The sequence below is a fragment of the Aquarana catesbeiana genome, linkage group LG02, assembly GCF_042186555.1.
Source record: "Aquarana catesbeiana isolate 2022-GZ linkage group LG02, ASM4218655v1, whole genome shotgun sequence".
NCBI lineage: Eukaryota > Metazoa > Chordata > Amphibia > Anura > Ranidae > Aquarana > Aquarana catesbeiana.
In genome coordinates, this window is record NC_133325.1 from 64,129,831 (window position 1) to 64,148,241 (window position 18,411).

The 18,411-nt window shown below is 40.0% G+C and overlaps 1 protein-coding gene across 9 annotated transcripts in view; it reads left to right on the forward strand.

Moving 5' to 3' along the window:
• FAT3 (FAT atypical cadherin 3) overlaps window positions 1–18,411 on the forward strand; it is a 974,406-nt gene that overhangs the window by 794,569 nt on the left and 161,426 nt on the right. For all 9 annotated transcript variants that reach the window (XM_073612988.1, XM_073612979.1, XM_073612983.1 and 6 more), the window contains one exon: window positions 1,738–5,811. In XM_073612988.1, the coding sequence (XP_073469089.1) occupies window positions 1,738–5,811 (4,074 nt within the window). The remainder of the gene's footprint in view (window positions 1–1,737; window positions 5,812–18,411) is intronic.

An 18,411-nucleotide genomic window follows, 5' to 3' on the forward strand; every position in this document is an offset into this window, starting at 1 on the left:
AATTTAAAAAAAAAATACACTTTAATAAAAAAAAAAACCTAAACAGTAAAGTTTGCCCAATTTTTTTTTTTTTGTATAATGTGAAAGAAGATGTTACACCGCGAGAATCGTGAGAGAATCGTGATCTTTATTCTGTGCAAAGAAAAATGTGATTCTCATTTTAGCCAGAATCGTGTAGCTCTAATATATATATATATATATATATATATATATATATATATATATATATATATATATATACATACATATAAATCTATACAGAGTAGACATGTGCGCCGTCAATAAATTTGTCTTGTTTCATTCCGTTTCGTATTAGAATGAATTCATATTTCGTAATTCGTGTCCGAAATTTAATTCTGATTCGTACGAAATATGAACTTTCGTTAGGTTTGTTAACTTTTCGTAACCATTACGAATGTTCGTTATGATTTATCATTATGAGGGGCTCCCACCATCCCTGTGCTTTGCTGACTTCCTGGGGTTTTAACTTTTAGGTTTGTTAACTTTTTGTAACAATTACGAATGTTCGTTAGGAATTTGGATCCGAAATTCGTAAGCAAAATTTCGTATTTCGTACAAAATTCGGAAGCATAGCGGTTCGTATTTCGGATCCTCCCGAATGTACAAATTTACGGAAATTCATATGAATTGAACTAATGGCACATGTCTAATACAGAGTCAAATTGATAATACCAAACAAATACAGCAAAGTCTGTACAAGGTACTGTATTATATTTTCCTTTCATTCTTACATTGAGCCTAATAAGGACTTTAAAAACCATTGACTCTGTTGAACTGTAAGTGACTTTCTTTGAGTGTCTGGGCATACTGGGCAGGTACCTTCAGTAGCCTTGGTTTTAGCAGAAGTCAGACAGAAGAATTGTGAGCCGGTGACCTCTTGTGATTGCTTTCAATTTAGACGCCTTTTTATTGGAGCTCCATTACTTCTTTACAGCCATAGACATCTCCAGTTTTGGCCAATTCCTGTTGAATTGGCTGAAACTTGTGCCATGAGCGGCCCTATAAGTACCAAGCAGCTCAACAAAGTCAAGTGGAAAATCACTGGCCAGTCAGTGACTGCATCCTATCAAAATGCAGTCACTGTTTTGCAGCACCGCGGCTGTCTGAATGCAATAGCCAGGAGTGGAAATTCCTCCATCCACGTTATTTAACGGGCTAAACAAGATAATTGAGCTGTGTATGGCTTCTGTAATATTGAAAGTCATTTGCATTGACAAGAAATTGGTAGGTTATTAAAAGCCCTGCCCCATATTATAGATACAGCAATACACATGTTTTCTTTGCTGCACTAAGCAATAAAAAAAAGGGTGAATGTCTGAAAGAAACTAACTCACTGTAAAAAATAAAGTAATTAATTAAATAAGTAAAATAAATCAAGAAGTACTTATATAACACCACATGTACAGTATTACCAATAAAATGCACACATGTCTTTATATTGTAATTGCAAATAATAAACCACTCGTTGAGCTCTGTAACAAATTGTCATGAGTGACCTGATCCTTCACACCTCACTAAGCAAATCATCTAACACGGGTGACACGCAGTAGCCTGCTATCCATCATGTAACAGAGTGTCCTTGTGTTTTAAAGCTGTACTGATCATGATATATACATTGATGTGTCTGAGTGCCACAAAATTGGATAGCTGAATGTTTCTACCAATGTCATGTATCTAACGCTGTAACTTTTTTTTTTCTCTTTTTTTTTTTTTTAGGTAATACTGCAAACACATTTAAAATTGAGCCAGTATTGGGCATCATCACTGTTGCCAAGGAACCAGACATGTCCACGATGGGTCAGTTTGTGCTGTCTGTCAAAGTAACTGACCGTGGGAGTCCACCTCTTTCTGCTGCTGCCATTGTGAGGATTTCACTGTCTTTGTCTGACAATTCCAACCCAAAGTTCACGCAGAACGAGTACCAGGCTGAGGTTCAAGAAAACGTGGATGTAGGAACACCAGTTGTATTAGTGTCAGCAATAAGCCAATCCACACTAGTTTATGAGATCAGAGTTGGGAATGCCGAAGGAGCCTTCACAATTAACCCCTATTCTGGAGTTATAACGACTCAAAAAGCACTTGATTTTGAGCAGATGCCATCTTACCAGCTCATCATTCAAGCTACAAACATGGCAGGCATGGCTTCCAACACCACCGTCAATATCCAGATTCTTGATCAAAATGACAATGCACCGGTGTTCCTCAGTTCCCAATATATTGGTAGTATCAGTGAAGCAGCCCCGATCAACAGCATAGTTCGGAACTCTGACAAATCTCCATTGGTCATAAGAGCAACCGATGCTGATAGCAACCAGAACGCCTTGCTTGTGTACCAGATTGTCGAATCAACAGCCAAAAAGTACTTCACTGTGGATTCCAGCACTGGTGCCATACGGACTATAGCCTATCTGGACCATGAAACCATAGCATATTTCCACTTTCATGTGCATGTAAGAGATAGTGGAAGTCCCCAACTCACTGCCGAAAGTCCAGTTGAAGTCTCTATTGATGTAAGTGATGTTAATGATAACCCTCCAGTGTTCACAGAAGCAGTATTTGAAACAACATTACTTCTACCAACCTATGCCGGTGTTGAAGTCCTACAGGTCAGTGCACGCGATCCTGATCTAGCCATTCCACCAGAACTGAGTTATACCCTAACTGAAGGAAACTTAAACCATTTTGTAATTGATTCTAACAGTGGAGTGATTACCGTAAAAAACAGCAGTTTATCTAAAGATCATTACATGCTAATGGTCAAAGTATCAGATGGGAAATTTTATAGCACTGCCATCGTAACCATATTAGTGAAAGAAGCCATGGACAGTGGTCTACATTTCACCCAAGACTTTTATTCAGCATCTATAGCAGAAAACACCACTAATGTTACAAAAATTGCTGTGGTGAATGCAGTGGGTCATCGCCTCAATGAGCCCATAAAGTATACAATATTGAACCCAGGAAATAAATTTAAGATCAAATCTACTTCTGGAGTTATCCAAACCACAGGAATCCCATTTGATAGAGAAAAGGAGGAGGTCTATGAGCTGGTAGTAGAAGCGAGTCGGGAATTAGATCATCTCCGTGTGGCACGAGTTGTTGTCAAGGTCAATATTGAAGATATAAATGATAATGCTCCATATTTTGTAGGTCTTCCATACTATGCTGCTGTACAGGTTGATGCTGAACCTGGGACTCTTATCTACAAAGTAACTGCCATAGACAAAGACAAAGGAAAAAATGGAGAGCTAACCTTTTATTTGGAAGATGACTATGGCCATTTTGAAATTGACAGGCAGAATGGCAGTGTGACATTAATGAAAATGTTTGATTCTGACATCTCCAACTTGGAGTACATACTAATTATAATTGCCAAAGATCTTGGCGATCCTTCTCTATCAGCATCTATTGAGCTTCCAGTTACTATTGTCAACAAAGCCATGCCAGTATTTGATAAGGCCTTTTATACGGCTACAGTAAATGAAGACGTTCTAATGAACACACCCATATTAAGTATTAATGCCACAAGCCCAGAAGGGCAGGGAATTATTTACACAATAGTGGATGGAGATCCATTTAACCAGTTTAATATAGATTTTGACACTGGGGTGCTAAGTGTTGTGAGTCCATTAGATTTTGAATTAAACCCATACTTTAAGTTGACTGTACGAGCCAGTGACTCACTTACCAGCGCACGGGCTGAGGTTATCGTTGACATCAGTGTCAATGATGTCAATGACAACCCTCCAGTGTTCCAGTTTTCATCATACAATGCAACCCTTTCAGAAAGCTCTTTAATTGGGACACCAGTCTTGCAAGTTGTCGCCACAGATGCAGATTCTGATAATAATAAAGCTATAAGGTATCAGATTGTCCAGGACATGTTCAACAACACTGATTCATTTCATATTGATAGCACAAGCGGTTTAATACTCACAGCTAGACTACTAGATCATGAGGTGTCACAGCAAAGCATCCTTAAAATCAGGGCAACGGATAATGGTTTCCCATCACTCAGCAGCGAGATGCTAGTTACAATCTACATAACAGATTTAAATGACAACCCTCCAATTTTCAATCAGTTGATTTATGAGTCTTACGTCAGTGAGCTTGCACCAAGAGGACATTTTGTCACCTGCGTCCAAGCATCCGATGCCGACAGCACTGACATTGATAGATTGGAATACAGCATTCTTTCTGGAAATGATCGCATGAACTTTGTTATGGATAGCAAAAGTGGTGTCATCACTCTATCTAGTCACCGCAAGCAACAAATGGAGCCAATGCACAGTTTAAATATTTCTGTCTCCGATGGACTCTTTACCAGTACGGCACAGGTGCACATAAAGATTCTCGGAGCAAATCTTTTTAGTCCTGTATTTGCACAAAGTGTTTATGTGACTGAAGTAAGAGAGAATGCTCCTGTTGGAACTAAAGTCATTTATGTCAAAGCAACCGATGGAGATTCAGGTATATATGGGCATGTTACCTACACAATAATTAACGACGTAGCCAAAAATCGATTTTACATTGACTCTTTGGGGCAAATTGTTACAACAGAGAGACTCGACAGAGAAAATCCACTTGAGCAGGACATCAATATATTTCTACGTGCTTTGGATGGTGGAGGGCGAGCTGCCTTCTGCACAGTCCAGGTTCTAGTTGTAGATGAAAATGACAATGCTCCACAGTTTAAAGCTACTGAATATCGAGCAAGTGTTAAGGCAGACGTGGAGAAGGGCCACCTCGTCACCCAGGTCCAAGCCTTTGATGCAGATGATGGAGCAAATTCCAGAATTACTTACTCACTTTACAGTGAGGCCTCTGTGTCTGTAGCCGACCTTCTAGAAATCGATCCAGACAATGGCTGGATGGTTACAAAAGGCAGTTTTAACCAGCTGAAAAATACGGTGCTTTCCTTCTTTGTAAAAGCTGTAGATGGTGGAATTCCAATGAAACACTCTCTTATTCCTGTGTACATTCATGTTGTCCCCTCAGAAACTGTTCTACCTACATTCACCCAGCATCAGTACACCTTTGCAGTGCCAGAAGATACTGTGATAGGGACTACCATAGATTCCTTTAAGCTTACCCCAGTCCAAGATGCACTATTCAGCACAGTCAACGGTGAATTTCCTGAGAATAATAAGGATAATATTTTTATCATTGACAAAGAGAGTGGAATGTTAAAACTAGACAAAAAGGTTGACCATGAAACAACACCAGTGTTCCATTTCAAAGTAGCAGCCAGTGCACCTTTGGATAAAGTGGACATCTTAATAACCGTTGATGTGGAAATTAAGATCTTGGATCTAAATGACAATAAACCATTTTTCGACTCCACACACTATGAGGCAGTAATAATGGAGGGTATGCCTATAGGAACTAATGTCATTCAGGTGAAGGCATTTGATGCAGACTGGGGAGCCAATGGACAAGTAACATATAGCCTTGTTTCTGAGAGGGAAAAAGACAAACTTTTGGAAACATTTACCATTGATTCAAATAATGGCTGGATCAGCACACTTAAGGAACTAGACCATGAGAAAAATCCAACTTACACATTTACTGTGGTAGCATCTGACCTTGGAGAAACACTTTCTCTTTCATCTTCTGCCATTGTTTCAGTAACCATCACAGATGTCAATGACAATGGTCCAGTCTTTGAGCAGGCAGTGTACAAAGGATCTATAAAAGAAAGTGATGCTCCAGGGGAGGTGGTGGCAATACTCAGTACTTGGGATGATGACACTTCTGATATTAATCGGCAAGTCAGTTACCATATTACAGGTAAGTCTTTTAGAGAAAATTTTAAATATCTTGACTCAAAAAGCAAAGATTTGCTTTCTTATAGGAACAATCTGGAAATGTTAATTGTGTCTAAGCAGTACCTAAATTGACCATTTGCCTTAAATTCCACCCTAAAAATAGCAGTGTAGTTTCAATGCTTGGTTCATCAACCTCATAGCTGTATTTCTGCATTGTGAGACTAAAGCACAGCAGTTTGTGTTTGCTACTCTCAAGAAATTTGGAGTGAGATCTGGTGATGGCACTACTATGCTGCTCACTGTTCTCTTTACTGGAGGGAAAGCTGTACCTGAGGACCTGAAAAGCAATTCTCTCCCCGCTACCGCTTCATTCATTCCCACACTAGTCATCAGGGAGGCAGCTATGACACAAGAAAGCAAAGCCCTGCTTTGCTGTCAAGATGCCTGGCTCTACATAGAGACACATTGCAGAGCAAGGCATAGTAAGCCAGTAATGGGAAAAATGTTTGATGATTAGCCCAATAAACCTTTGCCCTCTGTTTGCCTTTTTAGGCACAATTTTAACAGTTCAGGTTCAATTTAATGAGTAAAAACATACGTGCTTGTTCACCCAACTGCAGAGGTGAGATGTCCACGCTAGAGCTTATCTTACATCAGAAGGTCTGATGACTTGAAACATGTGCAACTAAAAAAATGCTTTTTGTTTTTATTAACTTGCATGTGATTGGGTATTCTTTGCAAATTGAAGCTTCACCTCATTTACTAAGCTGCGAGGCAGCTGCACTTGCAGAATGCACAGTCTATTTGCCTTCAATAAATCAACCCCAAAATGTTCAAAGGCAGCAGGATAAAAAAAACCTTTTCATAAAAATGCTGCTCCAGGTTCTCTTTGGTTCTGTCTACATTTTGAGATTTCTAGAGCTTTGTCATGTGTCGGATGGAGGGGTTACTGATTGGGTTGGCTTATCCGTCTCTTCAGCAAACATTGTTTGACCAAAGTACCATGGCCTTCACAGCTGTGTATCTTCATGCATCAATATATCTTCATGTGTATATACAGCGGGTAAAATAAGTATTGAACACGCCACCATTTTTCTAGGTAAATATATTTCTAAAGGTGCTATTGACATGAAATTTTCACCACATGTCGGTAACAACCCATGCAATCTATACTTACAAAGAAACCAAAACAAATAAGTTCAGAAATTAAAGTGGTAGTAAACTCTGTTCTACCACTTGTACCTACATGCAAGCCAATGGAAAGGTACGTCTCTAATAATGTGCTAGTATGCGACATTGCCTTCCATGGAATTTTAATTTTTTTTCAACAACTGCATTTTACTACTGCTTTAAGTTATGTGTAATAAAATGGAATGACACAGTAAAAATTATCGAACACCTAAGGAAAAGGAGGTGCAAAAAGGCATGGAAAGCCAAGACACCAGCTGAAATCTATCAGTAATTAGAAAGCAATCCTGCCCCTTGTCAGTGCAAATTAATATCAGCTGGTTCAGTCTTGACTGATGGACAATAAAAAGGTGTCTCATTTCCAAGGTGTCACACAAGAAACATCTCATAATGGGTAAAAGCAAAGAGCTCTCTCAAGACCTTTGCAACCTTATTGTTGCAAAATATACTGATGGCATTAGTTACAGAAGGATTTCTAAACTTGTGACTGTTCCAGTGAGCACTGTTTGGGCCATAATCCAGAAGTGTAAAGAACATAATTTCACCATAAACCGGCCACTACCAGGTGCTCCTCACAAGATTTCTGACAGAGGAGTGAAAAGAATTATTAGAAAAGTTGAACAAGAGCCAAAGGCAACTTATGGAGAGCTTCAGAAAGACCTGGAACTAGCAGGTACAATTGTTTCAAAGAAAACAATAAGTAATGCACTCAACCGCCATGGTCTGTATGCACAATCACCACACAAGACTCTATTGGTAAGGAAAAAGCATGTTGAAGCGCATTTAAAGTTTGCTGTGCAATATTTACACACTGGGAGAATATAACCTGTTCAGATGAGACCAAAATTGAACTCTTTGGATGCCATAATACACACCATGTTTGGAGGTCAAATGGCACTGCACATCACTTAAAAAACACCAAACCAACAGTGAAGTTTGGTGGTGGGAACATCATGGTGTGGGGCTGTTTTTCAGCATACGGTACTGGCAAACTTTGTGTCATTAAAGGGAGTATGAATGGAAAAATGTACCAAGATATTCTTGATAAAAATCTGCTGCCATCAACCAAGATGATGAAGATGAAACGAGAGTGGACATTTCAGTGAGACAATGAACCCAAACACAAAGCCACAGAAACTCTCAATTGGTTTCAAAGAAAATAAAGCTGCTAGAATGGCTCACCCAATCATCTGACTTGAATCCAATAGAAAATCTATGGAAAGAACTAAAGATCAGAGTTCATAGAAGAGGCCCACAGAACCTTCAAGATTTGTGTGGAAGAATGGGCCAAAATCACATCTGAGCAATGCATGTTCAGGCATCTTGAAGCTGTCATTACCAACAAAGGATTTTGTACCAAGTATTAAATACATTTCAGTTAGCGTGTTCAATACTTTTTCCCTGTGTCATTCCGTTTTATTACACATAACTTAGTTTCTGAACTTTGTTTTGGTTTCTTTGCATGTATGGATTGCATGGGTTGTTACCTACCGATATGTGGTGAATATTTAATGTCAATAGCGCCTTTAGAAATATATTTACCTAGAAAAAGGATGACATGTTCAATACTTATTTTACCCGCTGTATGTAGATCCACTTTTAGGCCCCAGCAGATATTTGAAAAGAAGATGGTCATTCATTTTAGCCCATTAGCATCCACCTATAATTGAAATATAATTTATAAGTTGATTGGCCATTTCATTTTTTTTTCTTTAGTCAATAGACTTTGACATCATAAAGACGTACCACAATATATGGCACACCTAAAAATAAACTGCAGATTTATTATTATTATTATTTTTTTTTTTAACAAGCCTTGTCAGTTTATGCTGTTGGAGTTGGCAGCTTCTTTAAACAAAATATACATCAAGATTAAGCAGTGGAAAATTTAGAGTTCTCGGTTGATTCATTGCACCTGGATGCTCTGTAGAAATTGGCAAGCAACATGTTAATTTGATCTGCAGTAACGGGCCGGGACTCTAGTATTCTGCATAGTGCCAGTGATGAACTGTTTAACTTTTGGCTTCCAGGGAATGCATAAACAGATTGTGCGGAGTGTATGTAAATAACAGGAGGTAGAACTGGTACAACCAGGATAGGAATCTGGCCTCTGGGGAACATAACACTGAAGGTTCTGTAAAGTAATCTGTGTTGTGATGTCTGTTCTGCTTGTGATGACAACTAGCGGTGCATATGTTAACTGAGGTCTCCCTGGCCTGTCAGCGACACACCAATAGGAGTGCCAAGGTTAAATGGCTTTATAAACACAAGTCCAGCTTTCATTAGAGCCCTAATTCTTCTTCTTTGACATGGATTTATTGATTTAATCAGTTTGAAGGCCTTGTTCATTTGAGTACCAAAGGGGGCCCTTGGCGGCTGCCAACCTCCTCCTCCACCCCAAACCTGGCTTGAGAGAACGTGCTAAGCCAGACATCACAACACACACTTTGCCATCGATTTGCACGTCACTCTGCACTAACTCATTTGGGCAGTGTTGAAGTGCATCTCAACAGAGGCTATTACAATGTGGGTCGTGGATAGTCTCCTGCATCCACCATCATGGTTTTTTCCAGTTTTGGATAAAGTTGTGAAGTTTAGACAAGTCAGATTATTTATTGCTATCTGTGTGCCCAATGGAAATATCACCCTTTCTTCCCATCCCTTGATTACCCAGAGGCTGAATTTTTGCTAGATACATTTTTCATTGAAATCAATAAAAAACACATCAAAATGCATCAATTTCAATTAAAAATGCATCAGGAGGAAACACGCATAGGACTGAATCCAATATCCTCAACAGAGACAACAAATTGCCCAGCTCCAGCTAAAATGTAGTTGGTTCCTCTAACTTTCTGAGTGGCTAGAGGGACAGGATGTGGGGGCAAAACCCTCAAATACAGTATTATACTATATACACATTGTGGGATGTCAAATGTGGTGGAACCCAGTCCAACCAGAAAAGTACATTTAGGAGCGTTTAACCCACTTTTTTGGCCAAAATTAAGTTCTTTAACAGAAGGGTTGCCCTTGCAGCAGTACCAGTATCATAGAGCTTAGAGCATAAATGCTTCAGCCTCCTGGCTAATAAGGTCAGCTCCAACCTTTAGTCTATCTCCACACAAACTTTTCCTCTGATGCCGCGTACACACGGTCGGACTTTTCGTCTACAAAAGTCCGACGGACGCCGACGGACTAAAGCAGGCTGACAATCCGATCATGTGTGGGCTTCCCCGGACTTTCAGCGGACTTTCAGCGGACTTTTCCAGCTTCAAATCTGACGGACTTTAGATTTGAAACATGCTTCAAATCTTTACGTCGTAACTACGCCGGACCCAGAAATCCGCTCGTCTGTGTGCTAGTCCAACAGGCAAAAACCCACGCTAGGGCAGCTATTGGCTACTGGCTATCAACTTCCTTATTTTAGTCCGGTGTACGTCATCACGTACGAATCCATCGGACTTTTGTGTGATCGTATGTAGGCAAGTCCACTCGTAAGAAAGTCTGCCGCAAGTCCGCCAAAAGTCTGCCAAAAGTCCGCCAAAAGTCTGTCGAAAGTCTGTCGGACAGGCTGTCGGACTTTTGTAGACGAAAAGTCCGACCGTGTGTACGCGGCATTAGGCTTTGGCCTGTTAGGTCACTGGCCAGTATCCAGAAATACGCTGTGAATCTGCAGTACAACAGTCTCCTTGAGAGGGTGGAACCCTGAAAACTAGTCAGTTCCCATACCTTAAGGCCTGTGCACACCTGCTCAATTAATACGTTCTGGTTACCTTCAAATTCAGGAGCCAGGCTTGGATGCTTTAATCCTCCCCCCCAATACTTTACAAAGCCTCTGCGCTCCAAGACAGATACCAGGATTTCACAACACTTGAGAAAACTTCAAAGTTTATTTTCTCTGCTCAAAACAAGTATTCCAGAGCCCCTTAACCTGAATGGATGAGAACCCTGGGTGACATATAACCCTTATGACACAGTGACGTGTCTCTGTCTTGGCATGACATATATCAGCCTACAGTGTCAAAGTGAGTACAGTAACACAAGTACATAAAAATGGACCTCATTATGTGTTCCAACAGAGCCAAGCCCCAGTTTTTTCTAGGTGGGCCAATGTGATTTCCTGCATTCATTGTTGCAATGGCTAAGATCAGCCTTTAAAGGCTGGGCAGTGCCTGGACATTATACTTACTGTATAGAGTTAGAAAGAGGTCATAGGCATGCACACAGGGTGTACCAGGGCACACCCTAATCATCCCGTGTGGTGCCGATTCCCCATGCTTCCTCTCCCCCCTGCAGTGCTGCCAGATTCCCTCCTCTCAGGAGCAGAGAAGGGGCTGGTTAATGAAATATTTTTCTAAATGAACACAGTGATTGATCTGTACCGATCTCTCCTGTCTTCATTCTTAACTGAAGCTTAGTAAACTATGTTTGCTGCAAGCTGCGGAGAAGGGGACTGTGCAATCTCTGTCCTCAGTTTCTTTCTCTGTCTCAAAAGTGAGACATCAGGGATCTGTTTAGATCCTTGATATTTTACCAAAGCCCCATAAGGGGGCTCCTAAAAAAATTGTAATAAAATAATAAAAAACAATATTGTAAAAAATAATAAAAAAAAATAAAATTGAATAAAAAGAAAAAACTACTGATCCCAATCTTTGCTCTACTGACACCATCTACTGCTCTGCTGATATACACATGAGTATTTGTGCGCTGTGGTGCACACCCCAATGCAATAGGCTGCACACACCAATGAAATGAGATGCAAACTTTCACCCAGGGTTTACAAATTTTTCTAATTAAAGGAGAAGTACATCCAAAGCTCGTTTGGCTGTACATCTCCTGTAGACCACAGGAGTACGGGTCGTTTTGCACTTCCGTGACCCATTTTCAGGAGAGATTGGGCTGAAATCCGCTCTCTGCTGATGTCACAGAGTTGGTCCAGGCTCAGGCATCATCTCAACCATGGAGTCGGGATCCGCCAAATGCCTGGACCGCCACCTGGCTCAGCGTCTCAACGAGCTGCTGAGAGCCTGACCCGGCCACTCCCGCCCTCTCCACAGCCCAGCACTCCACTAAGCGAGGGGGGGGGGAGAGGCAAAGCAAACTGCTACTCATTGACAGTCAACAGCTCTCTGCTCACGGAGCTGTGAGAACCAAGCAATTGGCGGTGTTTGATCACTCGGTTCTCAGTGAAGAGGTGCCGGGGGACAGATGCAGCATCAGACCAATGATGATTCCACCTAGGTAAGTATTAATCTACAAAAAAAACAAAAACATACATCTCTTTTAAATCCAGTTAGAAAAATGTGTGAATCTTGAAAACATTTCTAAATAGATCCTAAATAGAATAAGTTTAGCAAAACAGAAAATGATTTTTCTTTTGTTTTTAAACCATATTGAGGTAAGTACTGTAGTCAATTTAAGAGAGGGGTGGTAGGCTAATTTAGATCAGTGAAGTGGGGCAAAGAGAAAAAGAGCATTTGTGCACTCTGGTTACTTGTAGAAGCTCATATATTATCATTTTTTTATTGCTGGAAGCTTATAACTGCTTTATGTTGCAGCCCTGTGCGAACTAAATAGGGATGGATAATTAATTTATACCTCATAAAGTTTGTCCTTCCCATTACATAATTGTTGAAATGCCTATAATTCTTTCTGTTAATCATCTTAATTAATAACCGCTATATGGGTTTTTTTTTTCTGTATATAAAACCTGCATTTTGCATTACATTTTACCTTTTTGACCTCCACAATCTACATGGAAAATTACATGTTTCTATAATATATAAATATTGCAATAATTGCTAAAACCACTGTAGAAGTGCAATTTATCAATAAACAACCTAAAAGCATAACCCATTAATGCAAATTTTACTTTCTCTGAAATATGCTGTTAATGCAACTCTGAAAACATGATATCGACATCCAGTGTTTAAAATCTACATTGCTCACTCAGCAATCTGGTTAGGCCACATATGGTGTATTCTGTCCAGTTCTGCTCACCAGTCCTCAGAAGGGATGTGCTGGAACTGCAGAGAGTCCAAAGAAGGGCAACAAAACTAATGAGGGGACTGGAGGACCTCAATTACGAGGAACAACTGCAAACACTAAATCTATTCTCGCTGGAGAAACGACGCTTGAGAGGGAACATGATAGAGAATTACAAATACCTTAATGGCGATCCCAGCATAGGAAAAAAAAACTATTCCGTCTCAAGGAGTGTAAGAGTACCCTGGGACACACAATGAGATTGGAGGTTAAGCGATTTAACCTTAAACTGCGCAGGGTTTTTTTCACTGTCAGGGCAATAAGGATGTGGAACACTCTTCCACAATTGGTGGTGGCTGCAGGGAGTATAGATACTTTTAAGAGACTCTTGGATGTGCATCTTAAAGAGCACAACATACAGGGACATGGGAAATAATTATAGACAATGATACATGTGCACCTACACAGGTTGAACTGGATGGACTATTGTCTTTATTCAACCTTACCTATTATGTAACTATGTTTATATTATATTTTTATATGTTTATATTATAAGTATTATGTACGTTTCCTTGCTGTCATTGATGAGGTGGTCAGAGGTCACCTGTGTGTTACAGTTGCTGGTCTGTCAACCATCTGACCTCACACACATTAGGGGGAATTCAATCAACCACTTATGCCACTTTCCTGCCGATATGACCCCTTTAAAGTTGCCTTTACCAGGTTCAAAAAGGCTTGTGACTGTTTTCAGTAGCTTCACTGAAACATGCAACAGACAGATAATTCTTAATAGAGCTGCTTCTTGTGCTATGGTTGCACTAAATAAAAAAAATAATTACCTCCGGTTTATAGATAACAAAACTAGAGTTAAATTAAAGAAGAGTTCCAGGTATTGAAATGTTATAAATGTGTATATAGACCACGCTGCCAAAAAAATTTGAATCAAGATTACTAAACAGTGCCACATGTAAAAGTGCGAAAAATAAATGAACAAAAACAAAAAATACAATTAATGTCCAATGTAATAATAAGACCCATTCAAATATTATTTACTTGAGCAACAGAAGGTAGGTGAGCAGGTGCTGGTGCCATTAGTAACAGATAAACACGTGACCACTCACCACAATGGATGGACATTCTATTACTAGATAGGTCTCACTACACTTTTTTGGTTGGACCCACTGTGTAGCTTATCACCAACTTGACCAATCACATGTACCAGGATGCGATTCCTTTCAATGCCATAGAGCAGCCATAAACACATTCATTTGTTGTTCTTTGTGCATTTGTTCTTGGGGGGTTCAAGTTGGACCAATGTAACTATGTAGAAAATGTCAATAAAAAAACAACGAAAACTCTGCACCACAGGTAAACCTCTGTGTGCCTTTTTGGCACACCCTCTGGACAAGTAAGTGGCCTTATACAGCGGTAGGGCTGTATTGATTAGACATTTCCAGAGATTAATAGATGGGACAATCATGGTTATTTATTGACATTTTCTACATAGTTACATTGGTCCAGCTTGAACCAATGTAATCATTCATATGCCATACTTGGCTGATCCCTCTAGAATGACCTTTCTCAGCCTTTTCAATACAGAGGAACCCTTGAAATAACTTTCTGGTCTCAGGGAACCCCTGCTAAAAAATACTATATCTACAGCTCATGATACATTCATGTGATGGTCAGTGTAAAGAATGCTCCGTATATTTGTGGTCATTGGGAAAGAATTTCCCCCCTTACAGATGGCTAAAAAGATCATTGATGTCAGTGGAAACTTATCTGAGAGTCAGAAATTGCTCATTGCCCGAAGAACCCCCTAGCAACCTCTTGAGGAACCCTAGTTGAGAAACCCTGCTCTAAAAGCTGGAAATCATTGAAGTAGACACCACTAATCCAGTGATCTCCACTAGCTACTAGGTAACATGCCAAGAACCTGCCATGTTGCATTCTCAACACAGGAGGTCAGCCACTCAGCACATGCCTTTCAGGTCATGCTTTGCATCTTCTGAATTAATGCAAAGTGTTCTCTTGTTGGATGAAATGTATAGCATCACTGTCCACCTTGTCCAATCAGAAAATGCTTTGCATTCATTCAGAACATGCAAAACATTCCCTAAATGGTGCTGGTGGCAAACAGCCAACCACCTGAGCTCGTAATGCAGCATGGCAGCCATTTGGAACAGGACCTGGAAGCAAGTAGAGATCTTATACATTCTGATGTTGAGGAGCCTCCCCTGTGTGTGCCCTCAGAGCTGCATTTACACAAGAGTGAAGTGTCAACCAGGAGGGAGGGCCACAGTGGGGAGAAGAAGGCATACTGACACACCAGGAAGTGTCATATGTTGAAGATTTTACAAGCATTTTCTAACTGCAAGAAAGCAAAGATCGTCAACGAAGACAGCATTGGTCAGTTATATAAATCTGCTTTACTATGCCGCATTATTTTTTTTAGGTCATAGGTCTCTTTACGTTACTGATTGGTCCACTCCACAACAAAAAAAAAATATGCATGCTTGCATTTCTTTTAATTTCCCCAAATACTCCCTTCCTGTGAACACAGTATGTTCAGAAAAGTTTGTTATGCGCCATTATGGCTCTCCCTGGAGCACCTTCTGCTTTTAAAATAAAAGGAAAAATCAATACAATTATTCTAGCCGGTTACCGAAATGTAGCACGCTTAGCTCTGAGGCAGTACTTATGTCACATTGTAATGATACATTCCATCATTTTTACATCATAAGAAAGGTTTACTAAAACCAATAATAATTGTAAGTATAATGAGATCCACTTGGTTTGTTTTAATGGTGATTACTAAGGAAAATGATATTGTGCCTTTTATATAGCAGAATGAATAATAGCGGGTAAAGAAGTTTCCATATTGTTATTGAGTAATTCCAGAATGGAATCTGTATGATATTTAATCAGTAATGCTGTAAAAAAAAAAAAAAGAGAATAAAAAAAAAACTCTTTTTTTTTTAAGTAAATGTCACTATGTCATTTGGCAGCTAAATAAACTCCAGTCTTGGTAGACATCAGGATATTGTTTTAATTAAGGCTCAATCATCTCAGAACTGCTGTTGATGATGAAACCAAAGACTGGCTGCCTATAAAATGATTGTATAAGAAAGCAATGGCCATTATAACTTTGCTGCAATATTTTTTTTAGTCGGAACACACTTTCCTGGCAGTAGAAGGGTTAATATGCAAATTAGCAACTCTCTAATAGTACAGTCTCATTAGTTCGCTGCCATGTTTCAAAAAGGACCATAGGAGGGTGTACTGCAAAAAGCAAAAGATAACAGTGCTTTATGGGATCTGTGCTTCATTTCTTGCTTGCCTGTGGAGAAGTGACCACACACAGGAGCACTTCAGATTTATGTTCCTGCTAATGTCTATGGCCAAAATAGTACAACACTTTGATATACATGTATCTGGTAACAATATACTGTAGGGATTCCTAAAAGAAAGTACACTTATGCCAACTTTGACACGACTTTGAAGTGACTTTGATAAGACTTTTATAATCTCTCTGGCACTGAAGGTGTGTCAAAGTCAGATCAAAGTAGTGCAGGAACGTTTTCTGAAGTCACATCAACTTCAGTAGTGTCAATTGGAACGGCTCTCATAGAGATACATGGCATTTCACATGTCCTGTGACTATGGGTCACACAAGTCAATCTTAAGGCCCCTTTCACACTTGTACGACTTGTCCTGTGACTTGGGACTGCAAAGTCGTATGACAAGTAGGGATGGGCGAAAGGTACGGACCGAGTGTAAGTTTGGGCTGAACTTTTGCTGTTCGGACATTCAAAGAACAGCCAAACAAACGGGTTGTTCGACCATCTGTTCGGCCCCCGAACCAACCACAATGCACTGCGGCGCTAAACAGTGCATTGCAAGCCCTGAAGGACCCGGACCATTATAACCATTGTATGCCCAATTACTTGCATATAAACCTTCAAAATGGGCACTTTTGATTTTTGACGTTCAGGTCCCATTGACTTTAATGGGGTTCTTTATTCGGGTCCGAACTTTCGTGGTGTTCGGAAGTTCTGGTGCGAACCGAACAGGGGTCCGTTCGGCCCATCCCTAATGACAAGTCGTTTCCCATAATTTCCAATGACAACCATTCATATTAGTACGACTTCAAGTCGTGCCGACTTCAAAGTAGTCCCTGTACTACTTTGGTCCGATTTTGGTGCGAATTACACAGGCATTCCCTGAAATTGCGGCCAAAATTGCGCAACTTTGAAGTCGCGGTAGTGTGAAAGGGGCCTAGCTCGCACTAGTGTGAAAGCAGCCGTATACTGAAATGTTAGCATAAAGCTCTTGCAGTCTTGCTGGAATGGATAAAAAAGAGCAGTAAAACTCTTTATAATACTTCTCCTGGAGACACACTGCTCCAGGTTCCTTCAGCTCTGGTCATAACTGTAGACTAATGCCCAGTATACACGGTCGGATTTTCCGACGGAAAATGTTCGATGGGAGCTTGTTGTCGGAAATTCCGACCGTGTATAGGCTCCACCGGACATTTTCCATCGGAATTTCCATCACACAAAATTTGAGATCTGGCTCTCAAATTTTCCGAAATCAAAATCTGTTGTCGTAAATTCCGATTGCGTGTACACAATTCCGACGCACAAAGTTCCACGCATGCTCAGAATCAAGCAGAAGATCCGCACCGGCTATTGAACTTCCTTTTTCTCGGCTCGTCGTACATGTTGTACGTCACCGCGTTCTTGACGTTTGGAATTTCTGACAAGATTTGTGTGACCGTGTGTATGCAAGACAAGTTTCCATGGGAAAAATCCATGGATTTTGTTGTCGGAATGTCCAATCGTCTGTATGGGGCATTAGGCTCCTCATTCATGCTCACATACCTCATAAGCAACTCATTCATGCTCTCTGCTGAAGAGAAATAGTAGCCAATCCAAATTGTAATTCTCCCCTTTAGCAGAGATCACACAATGAAGTGACCACCACCAAGTGGAACCCAGGAGAACATATTATGAAGGAAAGGTAAGTATTGAAATCCTTCTGCTACTCTTTATATATCCATCCCAGCAGGATCATTTACTAAATATTATGTTATTTTTACTTATCTATGTTCCCCTCTACATTTCACCTGGGCTTATATATGCATTTCCTTTTACGGTCAGGATTATAGGGTGTGGTTCTTCGGGCCTACCCTAAAGTCTAGGGGGAGGATTTGTGGTCTTTAGTTTCTTTCCTTCCTTAGTTTTTGCACATTGAACTGCAGACTTGAAAACAAAAACACAAAAATGCCCCAAAGTTTTATGGTACCCTTAGACTACATGTGTGCTTTGAGAATTTCTAAAATATATATTTTTTTCACAAAACGTGCTATAGTTTTCATAGAATTATAATGAAGTTACAATATTTGACTGTTGCTTAGTGTCAGAATAGTTGTGTAATGGGATTTCTCCTA